The sequence below is a fragment of the Cloeon dipterum genome, chromosome 1, assembly GCF_949628265.1.
Source record: "Cloeon dipterum chromosome 1, ieCloDipt1.1, whole genome shotgun sequence".
NCBI classification, from domain to species: domain Eukaryota; kingdom Metazoa; phylum Arthropoda; class Insecta; order Ephemeroptera; family Baetidae; genus Cloeon; species Cloeon dipterum.
Window position 1 is genome coordinate 24,294,884 of NC_088786.1, and position 16,096 is coordinate 24,310,979.

Here is a 16,096-nt window from a genome sequence, read left to right on the forward strand (position 1 = left end):
TATTTCATCGTCCGTACCCCAAAGGACAGTTTTATTTACAACGAGCCCATGGGGTTTACTTCTTTTTTCAATTAACAGCGGTTTGTAATAAACGACTTGGTTTCCATTCCGGTTGCTGCCAGAGTAAATTAAGTTAAATGAAAATAAAGCACCGTTCTAACATTTTGATTCCGCCTCGGAGTGTCCATTAGATCTCAAAATAGCCAGTACTGTGCTGATGAAAGTCGGAATTACTTATTTTCTCCTTTTATGAAATGTGGTTTACGCTAACAAGGTAAAAGCTCATCCTGTTTTACGCTGACGAAGTCTGCCTTTAGAGGGCTAATAAAACAAAATTTTACAACTCCATAAAGCGTAGAAGAAACAAGCTTTTGATTACTAGTCTCGTGAACACGCGATCGAGCTGGTAACGAAGATGTTTTCCCCAACTGTGTGAAAGTGTCGAAAAGCCGACAAACTCGGGGCGAAATTTCCTGCCGGCGCATTTCTCGCTTTTTGCCACGGACGCGGGGGCAAAAAATTCAGTGCGAATGCGGCCGCCAGCTAATTAAGGGATATCAGAGGCGCAATAATCGTCGTTTAGAGGAGCAGAGGCGCGCGCGAGGGAGGCTGGCAGGCGGGCGGGCAGGCAGGCGAATCGTGTGTAATGACAGAGCACTGCGCAGGAGTGGCTTACATTTGCAAGGAGCTGGAGCAGCCAGCGAGCGAGCGCGGCGCACAGCTCGTACTCGCTCGGTCGGCACTCAAAACACTTTACCCGGGATCACCAGCGCAGTATTGACTGAATGCCTGTGCCGTGTGTAGCTTATTTATGCATGCAACAGTTAGTTTTTAATGAGCGTCTAGTAATACCCGCACATTAGAGCGTGCTCTCGGTGCACCGATTAGGAGCGTAGCGCGAGAATCGCACACTGCACCGCCGATGGCCAAGAAAGTGAAGAAGGGTGAGTGTGTCTCGTATTATTTACTTACTCGCTCAGCTCGGCGTGCCAGCCAGCCAGCGTGCGTGCGTGCGTGCTGGAGTGACGAATCTGACACGCGAGTCGGAAGCGAGGGAAAGAAGAGCCCGCTAAAATATGGATAAAATCAATGGTGGTGCTGCACCTATATCACTCTTTTCGGCTGACACTTCTGCTTTCTCTCGCTTTCCGGCTCAATTTTTTATCAACCACCCACACGCGATACTCGGCAGATCTGGACCTGGAGGATCTGAACTACCAGCTGCCGCGGCGGCACCGCACCGAGGAGCTGGCAAAATTGGCGAACTCGACAAAGTTCACCCGCAAGGAAATCCAACTCATCTATAGGGGATTCAAACAGGTTTGTCCGCGCTGCACTGTTTTGCGCCCTAGCAGGCAAGACCAGCGCGCGTGTTCGCTGCTTTTATGCCCTCGCTCTCGTATGTGCTGACGGTATTAATTCCAACAGGAATGCCCCACGGGTCTCGTCGATGAGGACAACTTCAAAGCAATTTTTTCGCAATTCTTCCCGCAAGGAGGTAGGACAAAGAGCATGATTAATTCACAAAAGTATAGCGACTTGCCTAGTACGGTGATTGTTTCCGTTTTATATCCGCTCTCTTTCTCTATCGCCGGCTGTTGCACAATTGGCAATGGTGTATATTGATTTTGCCAGATGGAATAGAACAATACTGCTATTATTAGCGGCTGAATGGACCCACGAGTTATTTATTGGTTATTCTATGGCTGTGCGCGCCACTAAAATGTCTAATTGCGTGATTGATTCAATTATATTTTGACGTGCAGTAAATGGAAGAAGATCAAATTCATTGCAATTCACGGATTCGTATACCGTATATATATAATTATATATTCAATTTAATCAATCACGCAATTAGACATTTTAGTGGCGCGCACAGCTGCGGAATAACCAATAAATAACATTCGTTAAGAAACTTAATAATTTGGGTCAATCATTTTATTTCATGGATGGGAAGTTTTGCTTGGGTTTCAATGGTGAATTTTCGGTTTGATAGAGGCGGATTTTAAAACTATATAGTATTTCGATTGTGAAATATCAGTTTTTAGCTCAGAAACTAATTTTATTTTTAATTTAATTCATGACGGAAAAGGTTACATTATTTTTATTATTTGTCAGAATTTAATTTTACTAAAATATCCGCCGTAATTTTGCTTTACGCTCATTTTTCCAATATCCCTGTCCGATTTACAGCTGACAATAAAGTTTTCACTGAGGAAAACTAAACCAGTTGTGCGATTCATGTTTACAGACGCCTCGCAGTATGCACACTACGTTTTCAACACGATAAAACAGGGCCAGAACAACGGCAAAATTGGATTCGAAGTAAATAGCAATAAAATAGCGGCCTTGCTTAATAAGTGTCATGAATTCCTTCCTTCCCAGGACTTCCTAAATATTTTATCTAGAGTCTCGCGGGGCACCGTGCAAGAGAAGCTGCAGTGGATATTCGGACTGTACGACCTGAACGGGGACGGACTGATCACCCAGGCTGAAATGCTGGACGTCGTCAACTCCATATACGACATGCTCGGCAGGAACACGGAGCCCCAAGTTGAGACGACTTCGGCGAAAGAGCACGTTGAGAAAATCTTCCATGTGAGTAAAACGATCCCCCTCGAGAAATCACACTTTGAGCTCGCTTTTCTCTCTGATGCTGGTAATTCCGTCAGGACTGATGTGACGCGTATCGATTTTCGTATTCTATTTTCGTGGTAAATTTACGTCTCAATGCTTCCTGGGGTTGGAATTCGTAGAAGCCAATGGAAATTGGGCAAGTCAAGTGAGCGGAATAGAATTTATAATTTTATAGTTATGTGCGTTTTAAAATTTTAATTAGTTATCCCCTTTAATTCTCTTGAATTTAAAAAAAGTACGTTAGCAAAAATTTAACCCAACGATATTTTGAAACATAGTGGAGGATTATTTAAAATATGTACTTATTATCTCGTTAACTATCTAACATTTGTCTAATTTTGCGAAAGAATTGGTTTTATATTTGATTATTTTTTTATAACAAAATATAGTTCACTTATAAAACTAGATAGATATATTTTTTATTAAAAGGGGAAAAATTGTTCAGTCAAAGTATTGTTTTGGGATAATTTCGCGTATCCTTGTTATTCGATACTGATGCCAGATCAGCGGAGATTTATGTTTCCAGGGTGACTCGTGCAGAACTTTCATATTATACCGAGTTTTATATTCGCGGTGATAATAGCCTGGCTGTCAATTTTACGGCTTAAAAGTCACAGTTCAGTAACACAGCGTTGACAGCAAAAAACCGAGCGGCCGCCGTTGGAAATATTCCCGTAGGATTTGCCGATATGGATTACCGCTGACAAACGCTAATAGATTCCGACGCTTACGTGCAAAAAGCACTTTGCCATTTTCTCCCTCGCGGCTCGATTACTTTGAGTGGCGCGCAGTATTACGGTGGAATCTCGGAAGCTGAACCCTCGAGCCGGCAAATAAAGGGTTTTAATGGACGTAATGTGATCTGTTTGCAGCAAATTGACACCAACAAAGATGGAGTGGTGACCATCGAGGAGCTTGTGGATTGGTGTTTGCAAGACGAGAAAATCGTACAGTCACTTGAGATGCTCGACACCGTCTTGTAAGCAACGCATCGTTTGAAAACCCAAAATTTGCATCACTTCCGGAAAATATTTCATATCACTGAGTGTGAATTAAAACTTTAAAAGCCGAAATTTCAAGTAAAACTCGATGTCTTTTGTAATCGCGTTGGAAGAAAATGTGTGTAACATATGGGCACAATATATTTGCATTAAATTCACTGCATTCCTATTTTTATACTGCGCGCAACTAACTTTGCAAAATGAGCTCCAATTTGGTGTGTATTTGTTGATACTCGGTGTTGAGTTAGGAAACGACTCTTAGAATTTTTTGGTTTTAATGAAATCTCAGCACGAATATGTAGTCACTACTGTATTCCAGTTTTATTTATTGAATATATTTGAATGTTGAGCGTACATAGCGTGGAAATGTTTCTCTACTCATACCTATATACACACCCTTTTGCCTCTGCATACAATTATGATAATTATATTATTGTATATATCTGATTATACAGTAAAACACATAAAAATTGTTGTAAAGTTATAAATAGACTTGAGGGGTCACGTTGAAAGTCTCTATTTTCCTGCTGAGAAGTTGAAAGATATGTGCATGAAGTTTGAACTTAAATAATAATTGACTGTAGGATGATTGCGTTTGCCTGTCTATGCCGGCAGGTAACTTGTTTGTATCTTCCAACCAAAACTGAAATTATTTCCCGATATTATTGTTCCGTGGCTGCTGATGATTTGAGACTTTCCAGATGATAAGTTTAAATTTAAGAAGTTAAAAGTTTTTAGGTAAGTGAACGCATAGGCCTAAAGTGATCAATTTTGACGTCATTTTCCAATCTACTAAAAATGATATCGTGTATAAAATGTATCATAGCTATCGACTAGTCCAAATTGCTTTACGCCTTAATGAAGTACCCTCCTACAAATCCGACTTTCACGACTGCGCATCCATGTTGCAATTATACACCTATTATTCCAAGGGGAACAATTTTCATTTTGCGGAATCCTGTCCATCGTTTTAATTGCAGGCTCTGAGCCTCGCAACGAGTTCAAAAGTTTTGATGTCAGTGCATAATATATTCCTTATATATATACACTTACTCAGGCATTGATGTTGTTACGAATTAATGCTTATAAACACACACAGGGACACGTAACGCGCGCGTTTGCACGGAAAGCATCCCTCTATTTTTGGTGTTGCATTCTTTCTTCCAACTCTTCTCACGCATCTGCTTAAATACAAAGAGACGAGAAAATCAATTGTTTATTCCTGCCGCTCTCTATGCACGGACTTGAGCTTTTTGTGCCACAATAAAAGAATGCCCGTCGCCGAGCCGAATGTATACTCACGCGCTTTTACCTCGTGAAAAGCAGAGCAAAGGTTGCCACTTCTAGAGAGGCAAATAAGTGAAATAATAAATTCGTGAACACGCAACTGCTGTAAACGTAAAGAAATGGGCCATTAAGCAACACTCGCCCCCGTTCACTCCCTTGTTGGTGTGTTATTTTCTCATTCCCATATTTATTCTCAGACTTATGACTTGATCGATGAGATTAATAATAATGACGATGATGATAATAAAGTGAGACACATCTTGGATTATAATAATTATCACCAGTTTTTCATTTGACAGTTCCTCTAATTAGTCGCTTCTCTCATTATTTTTTTGTACTTGGCTGAAGCTGAATAGCAAGTGAATTTTTCTAATTAATATGCTCGCGAGACCTTTCTGTGTCACTCGACTATAACTAATGCAAATAGAGGCGTGCAGCCGCAACGTTGTGCAGGTTTTTAATCCATATTTTTATGTCATAATTGGTTAGTTATACCCATGCCTCTAATGAATTTTCATCTGTGGTGAGAACAATGGCATGCAGCTAAACCAGAAGAAGAGCTACGCAATGGACATTACGCGGGCGCCGCTTTATTATTTTGTATACGCCGTCAACGGAGTCCCACAAGAGTATGTCGACAGGCAGCGTTTACCAGGCGTGCAAATCAACAGGGACCTGAGCTGGGACGTACGCGCGAAGGCCGCCTCCGTGCTGGACTTTTGCTTTCCTTTGTATTTTTCGCATTTTTATGTACCAACTTTGCAAGAATAAACAAGTATATGTATAATAAATAACAAATTATTGCAAAAACCTTCAACTGAATGAAGTTTTTCTATTTATTTTTCATCGGTAGGTTTCAACACTTAAACAATCTAACCTTCTGGATCCTGTTCAATTAGGCCATATCATGCAACATGGCAATCTGAACAAAATTAAATAATTTTCCTGGCACGTAAAAGCATCACATTGCTGTTTAGTACCTCGCTTAGGATAAACCAATTTTCATATCATTTGAATTTAAAATACATTATCATTAGCAATGATATGGTCTAAATGTTTGGCTTAATCGGACACCACCTCAGTTTTGCAATTAGATTTTAAAGACGTTTAAAAAACTAAACTACCATGTTTTATTTACTTGTAATTCAGGTCTTAATTATTATTTAATAGGTTTTGTTACAGGAGATCATTTTGTGTTTTATATAAAGGTACTAGCTTGATAATCGTAATAATTGCAATATTTTGGTTGATTCTAGAAACAATTTTGGTGCAATTGTGAGCGTACAGTTTGATAATCCTTGGAAAACTTGGTTTTCTCAGACTGACACACCACAAACGGCAAATCTTGAACTAAAAACCGTTAGTGACAGTTTATGGCTGAAGGAAGGAAGAGTATTATTTGTACTGATGCACCAAAATAAAATGAGATTATCACAAAACAGGGGAGGCGTGCACGGTCCATCCCATAAGCTCAGTCAAACAAAACAAAATTAAATTAAGAGCTTGTCTCTTTGGAAGTTTCGCCGTCCGTGGCGATAACCTGAATTGGGGTAGATTGCTGCCAGTTGACAATAGTGTCCTGGGGGTAGGGCGGGCTGCTGAATGCCAGGTTTGCCGGGGGGCCGGCAAGCATGCCAAACTGCGCTTGGAACAGGATGTTCTGGATGTGCCACTTGGCCAGCGTGAGTTGCTGCTGTTGTCTGATCAAGCGCAGCTCGGACGCGACGCAGTGCGCGTATTTGTCGATTGGATCCATGTTGCGGAGGGAGGGAAGCGCGGATGTTCCAGACGCGGAGGCTAACGACGGTGAGGTGAGCACGAGCCCGCCTCCGGAGGCGGCAAGTGAATCGAGCCCGCAGTCGGTGAGTTTTCGATGCTTGTCCAGCTCGAGACTGAGGCGGATGGGCGAAAAGCAACAGTTTTCTGCCGAGTTCACTTCGCACTGTTGGAAGTTGGAAGAGGTGCGGGTGCTTACCTCGTCGTGCAGGCTTGGCGCCTCCATCTCTGCAGTCAAACTCTCTGTGCCGGAGACCATGTCGCTCTTAGGTACCTGGAAGGGAAAATACAAATTAGTCTATGTAAAAGAATACATAATAATGTATACATAGAATAAGTAAGCATTTTATCTTTCCAAATATTTAACGCCTTTAAATTTCATAACATACTTGAAATTATCATGGACTGTAAAGCCTATTGAATTTAACATCTGAAGTGTTTTTCCTTTATGCTTTTTAGGTAAAGACAAGATTGAGGGCTTACTCAGCATTTAGAGTGAAATATGTTTTATTTCAATGTGTCATGGTAAAGCATTATAAAAATAAACAAAATATTAAGCGCGCCAACTTGCAGGGATTGGTTTCATACCTCTAATCCTTTTCGCTGTTTTTGCGCCCTGGGAATTGTGACATCGCTCAAAAAGGTGAGTAACGATTTGCACCATAATTTCCTTGGTTTATCAGGACCTCCATCCTTGCCTTTGGAAGCCCTGATGTTCTCAGAAAATTGACAACGGAGATTCCCCCAGCGCTTTTTTACATCATCGACAGAAGTTCCAGGCCTAATTAGTTCCATCTCATCCGCCACCTCCTCGAAAAGCGTCTAAAAATGAAATTCATAAAACAGTAAAAACACGACATTACTTAATTTAACTTTGAAAAACCTGTTTTTTATTGACGTTGCGGTAATCGGGATGACGAATGTCCCAAAGACATTTTCTCACTCGCACCTTTTCTATTAGAATTTCTTGATGATGCTTTTCCCATTTCCCTAGAGCCATTTTAGCTTCCTGAAAATAAATTGACGAGAATAAATGATGATGGATTTTTTATTGCAGTGTTTCAGGTGAATAGTGGCATTGTAATCTACAATGTTACACACAGCGAAATGAAACACCTTTTATGACCATATAATAATTGTTGTAAATTTAAATAGTCAACTTTGCATGAAAATAGTTTCAAAGATTTAAATATCTTACTATTCATAAAAAGAGGCGCCTCCTCAAACTACTCGAGCAATCTTAGAAACCACGACTTTAATATGTACTTAGCGCTCACAGCAAAACGCTGAAAATTTACCCGTACCCTGACCAATCGATCAAATCAAAACAAACTACAGTGTTGCCAACAGTGAACAGTGGAGCACAACCTAACAATGAGCACAACCACACAACGTACAGATCCAGAGGCTGCCTGCGGAAGTGTTCTAAAGTATTTTTATTGTTTTCATTTAGGAGGTGGTTGTAGCATGGTTAAAGGTGATCTACAATCCAGAAACACAAGGTCCGAGGCCGTCTTTATTCTTATCATATAGGGAAAGCGCTAAGGAATACATACGGGAATTGTTAAATATCATACATACAAAATATAAATAATACCATAATTTATTTATCCTGCGCGCGCGGTTTAAAAAAAAAGGTAAAAAAGCGAAAATAATCATTGTTTAATTTATTTAAGCAACACAGTAGTGTACTTAACTAAATATATAATATTTCCTCCACAATAAACAGATAAAATAAATGGTGGCTTGTGCTTCTATTTTTGTTAAATCTTGTGTGGGTAATTTTGTTAGAAAAATTTAAAAAAATAGAATAATTACTATCGTGTTTTGAATGACACCCCTCAACCAAAATCATGCAATGCACAGAAAAAAATTAAATTTAAGTAGCAATTTTGTTATTTCATAATGTAATTTTTGAGTGACAAAACGGACAAAAAAACACAGTTTAAAAATTATGAGAAACAAATACGTACGACAAATAAATTTTCTTAACACATAGTGCCGTTATACAATTTCATTACTTCAACACATTTAAGAAGAGCGTGCATTGAATCAAATTGAATATTCATAATTTTGATATTAGGCAAAGATACCAAACGTTACTGGACGAGTATGATTAATGTGAATATTAATGCTCTAACAGAAAGGAAGACCATCACATCAAATCTTAATGACATAAATACACAAAGTTAATTGTACAATCATATTTCTCATAGAAATAAATGCAAGACCCGGTCGATTCAATTTTGTTACTTGCTTCGCTCCCACAATGTTTCAAATATATATTACATGATCACTGAAATGTACTGCACAGTCCTAAAATAGGCAGCAAGTAATGGCTCCAAGTTTCAATTTCTGACAACTTTTTTCCGCGCATTGAAACCGGCAAGTAGCAGGCCAGGTTTTCGCCGACAAGCTGCGCCGTTTGCATTTTGTCATGTGAAACTAACCTTGCGTCACCGTGTAGGTAGCGCAAAAAATTGGGCAGATTGCAATCGCAGGACACAGGGTTGTGGTCCAGCAAAATTCGCACGTTACTTTTTAAGTCTGCGTATGTCTTGCCGTCCGATTCAAAATCCTCTTGCCGCAGCTGCAGTGAAGAAATTTTGTTGTATCGCAGATCAACCGTGATGTTGTTTGACATATATTGCAAATCTTGCGATTCGATTTGTGTTATGCTGTTGAAATAAATTACCTTTAGTTGCAAACAAAAATTATTTACGCTCCGTGCAATTAATTAAAAAGAAAAAACTATAGGGCTCCTGTAACATCATGAAAGTGAAAGGAGATAGAAAAAAATTGATATTAAACTGCTGATCAAGTGTGGAAATCATGAGAATTCAGATTATTAGTTTTTTCTCTCTATAGACTTAATTTGTTAAAATTTCAATCAATCAAGACTGCTAAATCCCATGTTTTTTTAACTGCGCATGTGCGCATTATTCATTTTTTATTGCTGAAAACTTAAACATTTTATTTTTTAGCAAACTTTGATTCAAGGGAAATTTTGGAAAAATTGAAAATTTTAAAGATGTAAAAAATTTCACCTTATATTAGCGATGATTTACATTTGCATACAAAATCGAAAAATGAAGCTCTTACAAATTTACCTGGTTAATTGGAAACTAGTTTGAACCAGCAGTTAAAATAAAATATTTTTAGTTAACTGAAAAATGGAACAATGAAATAGTGTCTTACTTGTTGTGAGTCAAATCCAAATGTCGAAGGTTTTCTAATCTTCGAATATCAAGTAGAATTTGTGACAGCATATTATTTGACAAAGCCAAATACTGGAGCTCGGTGCAGTTAGAGAAAGTCGCCATTCGACCCCACTGACCACTGTGCTTTGATAGTCTCTGCGTTGAGCCAAAGGGCCGATAAAACACCCATCCTGACTCCTGTGAGTATAACACATCTTAAAATAAAAAAAAGCGAAACACCGTATATTTCTTACCTTGAAAGTCAAATTATTGTTGGACAAATCGATCCAATTAATGGTCGGAATCGCAGAAAAATCGACGCTCGTCAACTGATTGTATGACAAGTCCAAGTGCGTGATAGATTTCAAGCCAGCCAGCGCCGGAGTGTTAAATTCCGCCAGGGCGTTGTGTGAAAAATCTACGTGTAAAAGAGACGAGTCGAGCCCCTGTGGATCATAATTTTATTTTATATTACTTAGGCAACACAAATTTTAAGAGAATACCGTGAAAAGGGATGGAGAAAATTGGTGAATCTTATTGTTACTAAAAGAAACCGATCTTAAATTTGAGCCGTCCGAAAAAAGTGGGCTCTGTAGCTCCAAAATCTGATTGCCAGCCAAGGATAACACGCGCAAATTCATTAAATCTGTAAACAGAAAAGAAAGTCCAATCACATTTATTGCGATATCAGCAACTTTTTGATTCACTTACGATGTAAATTTGGCACCGACGTTAGGAAATTTTCACTCAGATCCAATATCTCCAGTTTATTTAGTGTGGAGAATATATTATGGTTCAGGTGTTTCAGCTTGTTCTTGGCCATCGACAGGTGCCTCAGTGTGGTCTGTTTGCGTGATTTCGCTTTGATACTAGACTCCATGTAATTTCTCTTGCTCGATGCAATGTTGAACATGGTGTCGGGATCGACGGTGGACACAAAATTATTGGAAATATCTAGGTGCTCGATGCTGTAGAGGCCGAGTAGGTCGTACGTTCCAAGAGACCGAATGTTGTTCCCGCTGAAGGACAGTTTTGTGATGCTGAGGGAATCCTCAAAAAGGAAAGAGGGGATGCGGGATAGCAGGTTGTCGGAAAGGTCCAGCTCTCTCATTTGAGTCAAATTTGCGAACAGATCATTCGGCAAGACTGAGATGGAATTACTCGCAAAACTAACTTTCTCCAAGTTTTCGTTTTCTTCAAAAAGATCCCCTGGTAAGTCTTGGATTTTGTTTCGCGACAAGTCCACGACCTTCAGCTTCTTTAAATCTTTAAAAGACTTCAGTGGAATATTGTGTAAGGAGGCAGCGCTAAGGTTCAGATGTCGCAAAACCATCAGCCCCTCAAAAGTTTGTTCTGACACAATTAGACGAGGAACATCATTGTTAGTTAATGTTAGTGACAAAAGTCGAGAGCTGGAAGCCCTAAGAAAACCGCCAGGCAAATTTGTAATCGAGTTGTTGGACAAATCAAGGTATTCAATGTGACTCAGATTTGCAATTGCATTGTGACCTGCAGCGTTCAGGGAACAGTTTTGGCACGACAATCGAGTTAAGTTTCTCAGCTGGTTGAGTACATCCAAACGTGGCAACACATTCGAATCTAGATTCAATTCCTTTAGGGACACCAAAGGCTTTAAAATTGAGTCTTTGTCGACCTGGTAGTCGGTAACCTGCTGCCCACTTTCAGAATAAATTGGCACGGGGATAGACCCAGGTTGAACGGCTGGCTCCAACACTAGCAAACTGTTTCCTACGATCGACAAGTCGGTCAGCTTTTCCAGCCCGTCAAAAATATTCAAAGGCAGTTTGCTGAGCGCGTTGCGGTCGAGAGATAAGGTTTTGAGTTCCTTCAACCCCGCAAAAACACTGTCCGGGAGCTTGCTCAGGTTCTGGTTGTCTTTAATTTTCAAGGTGGACAGGTGTTTGAGGTTTTCAAAAGACTTGGCCTCCAGAGTTTGCAAGTGCTGTGAGCCGCGAATGGTCAGCTGCGTGAGGGCGTTGGAAACGTGTTTAAACGCATTGCCGCTGACAGACACCAAACTGGGACACCAAATGTGCAGGAACTTGAGGTTCTTCAGATTTTCAAAGTTGCTTGAGTAGAGTCTATACTCGAAGCCAGGCCGGCAGTAGATGGAAAAGTCAGTGACGTGCAGTGCCGGCTTGCTGAGCAAGGGGTGTTCTCCGAAGGTGCAGTCCGTGAGGACTACCGTCTTAGTGGACGACGAGGGCACCAGGGCCTCGGGAAGGGGCGACGTCGACTCGCACTGAATCAGCATGTGCGACGGCACAGTCTGCGCGGCGTCCACCGTGAGGAAGGCGGTGAACTCTCCAGGACAGTGGATTTGCGAGTCGGAGAAGCAGATGCACTCATGCCGGTAGTAGTATGAACTGTTGTGGCACGTGTCGCGAATCACGGGGCCGATAGTTGTCTGAGGGGTGTCGCACGATACTGGGGTTGGCACGAATAAGGTGGGGACGAGCAGGATAAGCTGGATTAGCATGATGGAAAGAAGGGGAGTCAATTGATAACTTATTGAGCCATGCACTGAAACAAAAAATATAATTTCTTCGCGTTTTTAAATGAAACATCTACCCTAAAAGTTCACTATTCAAATTAATGAAATATTCACATCTATATACACCCTCTCCCTATTCTCAACCATCTTTGCGGCTATTTAAATCCTTTTAAATTTAAAGGGCCTCAGGATGAATGGAGTGCCTCACCATGTTGCGGGAAACAGAACTTTCGGCGCGGAGTTTTGCTTGCCGTGTTTTTGTTTGTAAACACAACAGGTGAATAATCGGCGCTCGAAAATATTTCGCTGCTGCTGCTGCGAGAAGTGCTTCTCAACTAACTGCGGCTGCTGCAGCAACTCGCACAACAGATGAGAGAAGCGCCCCTCTGCTATTGTGTGGAAGATGTTGGCCTCCAGGCGATCTGCGGCTTCGATATTATCCAGTCGACTAGCCTCCTCTTCTGGTGGGGAAGCGTAAAAAATGAACTCGAGCTCTCACAGGTGGGCAATCCAAACACCTATGAAACAAGTCTTCACGACACTGGCCGCAGATTCCCTTTCAAAGGAGCAATAAACTCAAAATAATCGCGTCGCTCCGTGCCAGTGTCCATTAAAATTGAGCCTGTTGCTATAGAATGAGTACCTCGGCTTGCTTTTCATTATTATTATTATTAAATCTCTCTCCTAAGAATTGCGATAAAGTGTAGCATTCATAGCAGTCGAGTCGTCTTTGGTTGCAGGCATTTAATTATAAAAGGATTAGGTGGTAATTTTACTGCCGGAATGTTGTACCAGCAGGTTAACGAGTTTTTATGGTAATTACCGCAGAAGAGTTAAATTAAGTCTGCGAGGCGGCGAGGTTTGCCAAGCTGCACTACGAGCGGCAGAGAAGCGGTGCGCGCGCTCACCCTGCATGGTCGCAACGCCGATGAATTCGTCATAAGAGGGAAGGCTCTTTTCCTCGCGCATGGTTTCTGTATTTCCCTGCCTGGGAAAACAGAAATTTTCAGTCGATTCTTACCCTAAACACGCCCATCAAAATGCTGTAGAAACGCCCTTCGCCAACTCAACGACGCCGCCTCCTTTCCCAAAAACTAAGGACGCGCGGCAGTTTAAATTCCAATTTAACTTATTCCCCATAGATATCTAATGTCAAGGTTCAGAAAATTAACGGCTGATGATGGTTATAAAAACTATTTTCATAAGAATTTATATCCCCAAAAATAAAAATCTAACAGCATGCCTGCTGCACGCTCAAAATTGGGCGAAATGACACAAGGGATCATTTTGAATTACAAACTTTTTATTTTATTTCAAAACCACAAAAATTATATAGATGTTTGTTTCCACCGTTTCCACGAACATTGAAATATTTACTACAATGTGATTTTACCGTCATATTTATTTTATAAAATATACAAATTGTTAACCAAACTATACCTTCAGTTAAAAAGGAAAGAAATGAATATATTTCTACTTCAGTGTACCAATGTAATATTTCAACATCGGCAAATCATCCGTACGCTAGAACAGGTCACTGGAAACGGAGATGGGAAATCTTGTGGGCACATTTCTAGAGCCTTTGCATTATTTTTTAACAGCAGAAAGATGATTTAAAAATAGGAAAACTAAATTTACTCGAAACAATACTAATTTAAGTGGAAAAGGGTATTCTGTTAAATTGTTTAATTCTTTTTTTGTATTTAATGTAAGAAGAAATGCGAACCTCTATAATTGCAAGCCTGTGAAAAAAATAGCTTGATTTGCATGCAAAATCTAGATGTTTGTAACTCTCTAGCAAACTGGCAATCTGGCGAGCACGCAAGTACGCGGAGCGAGCGATTTTTGATTGACAGTCGAGAGCCACCCTTAACCCCGCCTTTGTACATCTCGTCAAAAGACCATCATCATGCACCCGGGGTGACTCCTTGCCGTTAAATATTGCTACTGTGCCAACAAGTGCATGCAGTGCTCTTCAGATTTGCCTTTTCGCCAACACTTTGTTTTTATTTTGGTCCATGCATCCGTGGTCTGTGTCCATTTGCCTGAAGTAGGAGTTCGGTAAACATTTTTGCACCCGTCGGAAATATGGTGAGTTTTCATCCTTCATAATTTTACTTCAAAAATTTGAGTCTCGCCCTTTTTGGTTTTTGAATTTTGCGGATGTCGACTGCTGTAGTATTTAGTTAACGGGTGAATTTATAAGAATAAAAAAAGGGGTATTAACCTATCTGTGGTTATAGCAAAAGTGTAACTTTCTAACGTTCGTAAACGCGCACTAATCTCAAAATTTGTTTTCGTTGTGAGAAATTTTTAGAAAAATCGTCAATAAACTAGCTACGTATTTTTTACGTTGTATAGATTATTATCTGAGAAGAGGATTTCCTGTGTTTATTGAACCCAATATATTTTTTTCATTCTCAACGTCAGTTTTTTCTGATCATATACAATTAGTTTTCATTTTTAAGATGTTCAAATTTTATTGCATTCAATTTCATATCGGCGAAACAACTTCTAAACGAAGATGTTGTCTTTATGAAGTAAGAAAGAAGCATTCGTTTAGTTCATCAGTGCTAAAAAAATATAACTTTCCTCCGCTGCAAATTCAACGAACTCCACGCAATAATTCCTTAGAGGTCTCGAGATTGTGAAAGCGCCGCAAGAAAATTATGTATTTATACTTTTTTAAACTGGGTTTAATCTTTGACTTAAGATTCTCTCTTAATGATTAATACTTGTTCTTTACTCTGATTGTGGCTGCGAAGAGAGGAAGCTGTGAAATCTCATTTGTTCGCCTTACGTGAAATTTAATTATTTGGTAAATGAGAGTAAAACACCAACATTTCATTGGAACCGAAAATCATCCCCTCTGAACGTGAGGAAAACCTATTAAGATTGTGTGCCGACAATCATCACGCGTAAAATCTCGAACCGTAAGGGGAACCGCAAGTTCCGGCGCAAAAGTGATTTATTTCCGGACTAGAATACACTTTCCCTTCTCCCAAGCTGCAGGAGCATGCTGAGCAGAATACTCCAAGATCAGAAACGAGAATTTGTCACTGCGCGGCGTCAAACTCTCAGTCAAGCAGAGTAGATCCTGAATGTTTAGTTTGCGTAAAAACAGAACTTTGCGTTTAATATCCACAAATACAGATTTCAAATGTGATGTTAGTTTAATTTTGTATGCTTAAACTAAAAACTAGTTTAGTTTGTTGCGTGTTTAAATAAAATTAACAACTGTGGCTTGTTTTAAATTTGTAAAACAAACCACTGAGCTTAACTAATTCAGGAAATATTTTGTCAGATAGAAATATATCAGGCAGAAATATATCAGGCAGAAAAAAACTTGGTACATCAAATAAAGAAACACATTAAAACCACTAAATACAACACCAGAAGTGACCTCATAAATTTTCTGTTAGCTGTATTTAATCTATTAATTTTACCATCCATATCAGCCCATAAATTTTACTATTGATTGTGTCAACCGGCCATTCGTGACAATTTCATAAACACTTGGTACGTAGCCCTTATGCAGTGCATTGACAATAAATGCGACGAGTGTTACATTTTTATTTTTGAACTATCATTATCTGCGGTGTATTTTGCGCTACGTGAGTTCAATGCCACTGTGGGGGTAATACCTTCATAACTTGACACATTTAATTAGCTATACAAAA

At 39.9% G+C, this 16,096-nt stretch overlaps 3 protein-coding genes across 6 annotated transcripts; 1 reads left to right on the forward strand and 2 right to left on the reverse strand.

The window, feature by feature from the left end:
* Positions 1 to 619: 619 nt before the first annotated feature.
* Positions 620 to 5,200, forward strand: LOC135948090 (Kv channel-interacting protein 4-like). Of its 4 annotated transcripts, none has more exons than XM_065497164.1 (7): positions 620 to 944; positions 994 to 1,092; positions 1,193 to 1,320; positions 1,429 to 1,498; positions 2,252 to 2,325; positions 2,386 to 2,598; positions 3,510 to 5,200. In XM_065497164.1, exons 2-7 carry the CDS (start codon positions 1,077 to 1,079, stop codon positions 3,618 to 3,620), a joined length of 612 nt encoding a protein of 203 aa, XP_065353236.1. In that variant the 5' UTR covers positions 620 to 944; positions 994 to 1,076; the 3' UTR covers positions 3,621 to 5,200. The 4 variants fall into 4 exon arrangements, with proteins under 4 accessions (XP_065353236.1, XP_065353237.1, XP_065353235.1 ...); XM_065497165.1 differs by having other exon boundaries at positions 998 to 1,092; XM_065497163.1 differs by lacking the exon at positions 994 to 1,092 and having other exon boundaries at positions 630 to 944.
* Positions 5,201 to 5,718: 518 nt separating this feature from the next.
* LOC135948088 (uncharacterized) lies at positions 5,719 to 8,147 on the reverse strand. The gene is made up of 4 exons (XM_065497159.1): positions 7,900 to 8,147; positions 7,585 to 7,710; positions 7,290 to 7,523; positions 5,719 to 6,975 (listed from the first exon to the last, which is right to left on the reverse strand). Exons 2-4 carry the CDS (start codon positions 7,699 to 7,701, stop codon positions 6,421 to 6,423), a joined length of 906 nt encoding a protein of 301 aa, XP_065353231.1. The 5' UTR covers positions 7,702 to 7,710; positions 7,900 to 8,147; the 3' UTR covers positions 5,719 to 6,420.
* Positions 8,148 to 8,574: 427 nt separating this feature from the next.
* LOC135948085 (insulin-like growth factor-binding protein complex acid labile subunit) lies at positions 8,575 to 13,013 on the reverse strand. Its single transcript, XM_065497157.1, has 6 exons — positions 12,625 to 13,013; positions 10,613 to 12,445; positions 10,405 to 10,547; positions 10,156 to 10,347; positions 9,900 to 10,099; positions 8,575 to 9,379 (listed from the first exon to the last, which is right to left on the reverse strand). The coding sequence occupies exons 2-6, from the start codon at positions 12,399 to 12,401 to the stop codon at positions 8,995 to 8,997; spliced, it is 2,709 nt and encodes a 902-aa protein (XP_065353229.1). The 5' UTR covers positions 12,402 to 12,445; positions 12,625 to 13,013; the 3' UTR covers positions 8,575 to 8,994.
* Between the last annotated feature and the right edge of the window lie 3,083 nt (positions 13,014 to 16,096).

Bases quoted from the DNA above. Each gene is read 5' to 3' on its own strand.
- LOC135948090 (XM_065497162.1), top strand. From the start codon at position 1,090: ATGGTGGTGCTGCACCTATATCACTCTTTTCGGCTGACACTTCTGCTT. The intron at 1,321-1,428 runs GTTTGTCCGCGC...TAATTCCAACAG, and splicing joins TCTATAGGGGATTCAAACAG to GAATGCCCCACGGGTCTCGT. The intron at 2,326-2,385 runs GTAAATAGCAAT...CTTCCTTCCCAG, and splicing joins ACGGCAAAATTGGATTCGAA to GACTTCCTAAATATTTTATC.
- LOC135948088 (XM_065497159.1), bottom strand. From the start codon at position 7,701: ATGGCTCTAGGGAAATGGGAAAAGCATCATCAAGAAATTCTAATAGAA. The intron at 7,524-7,584 runs GTTTTTCAAAGT...TTTCATTTTTAG, and splicing joins GCAACGTCAATAAAAAACAG to ACGCTTTTCGAGGAGGTGGC. The intron at 6,976-7,289 runs GTATGAAACCAA...TTTCCCTTCCAG, and splicing joins AACAGCGAAAAGGATTAGAG to GTACCTAAGAGCGACATGGT.
- LOC135948085 (XM_065497157.1), bottom strand. From the start codon at position 12,401: ATGCTAATCCAGCTTATCCTGCTCGTCCCCACCTTATTCGTGCCAACC. The intron at 10,100-10,155 runs GTAAGAAATATA...TTATACTCACAG, and splicing joins ACAATAATTTGACTTTCAAG to GAGTCAGGATGGGTGTTTTA. The intron at 9,380-9,899 runs GTAAGACACTAT...TTATTTCAACAG, and splicing joins TTGGATTTGACTCACAACAA to CATAACACAAATCGAATCGC.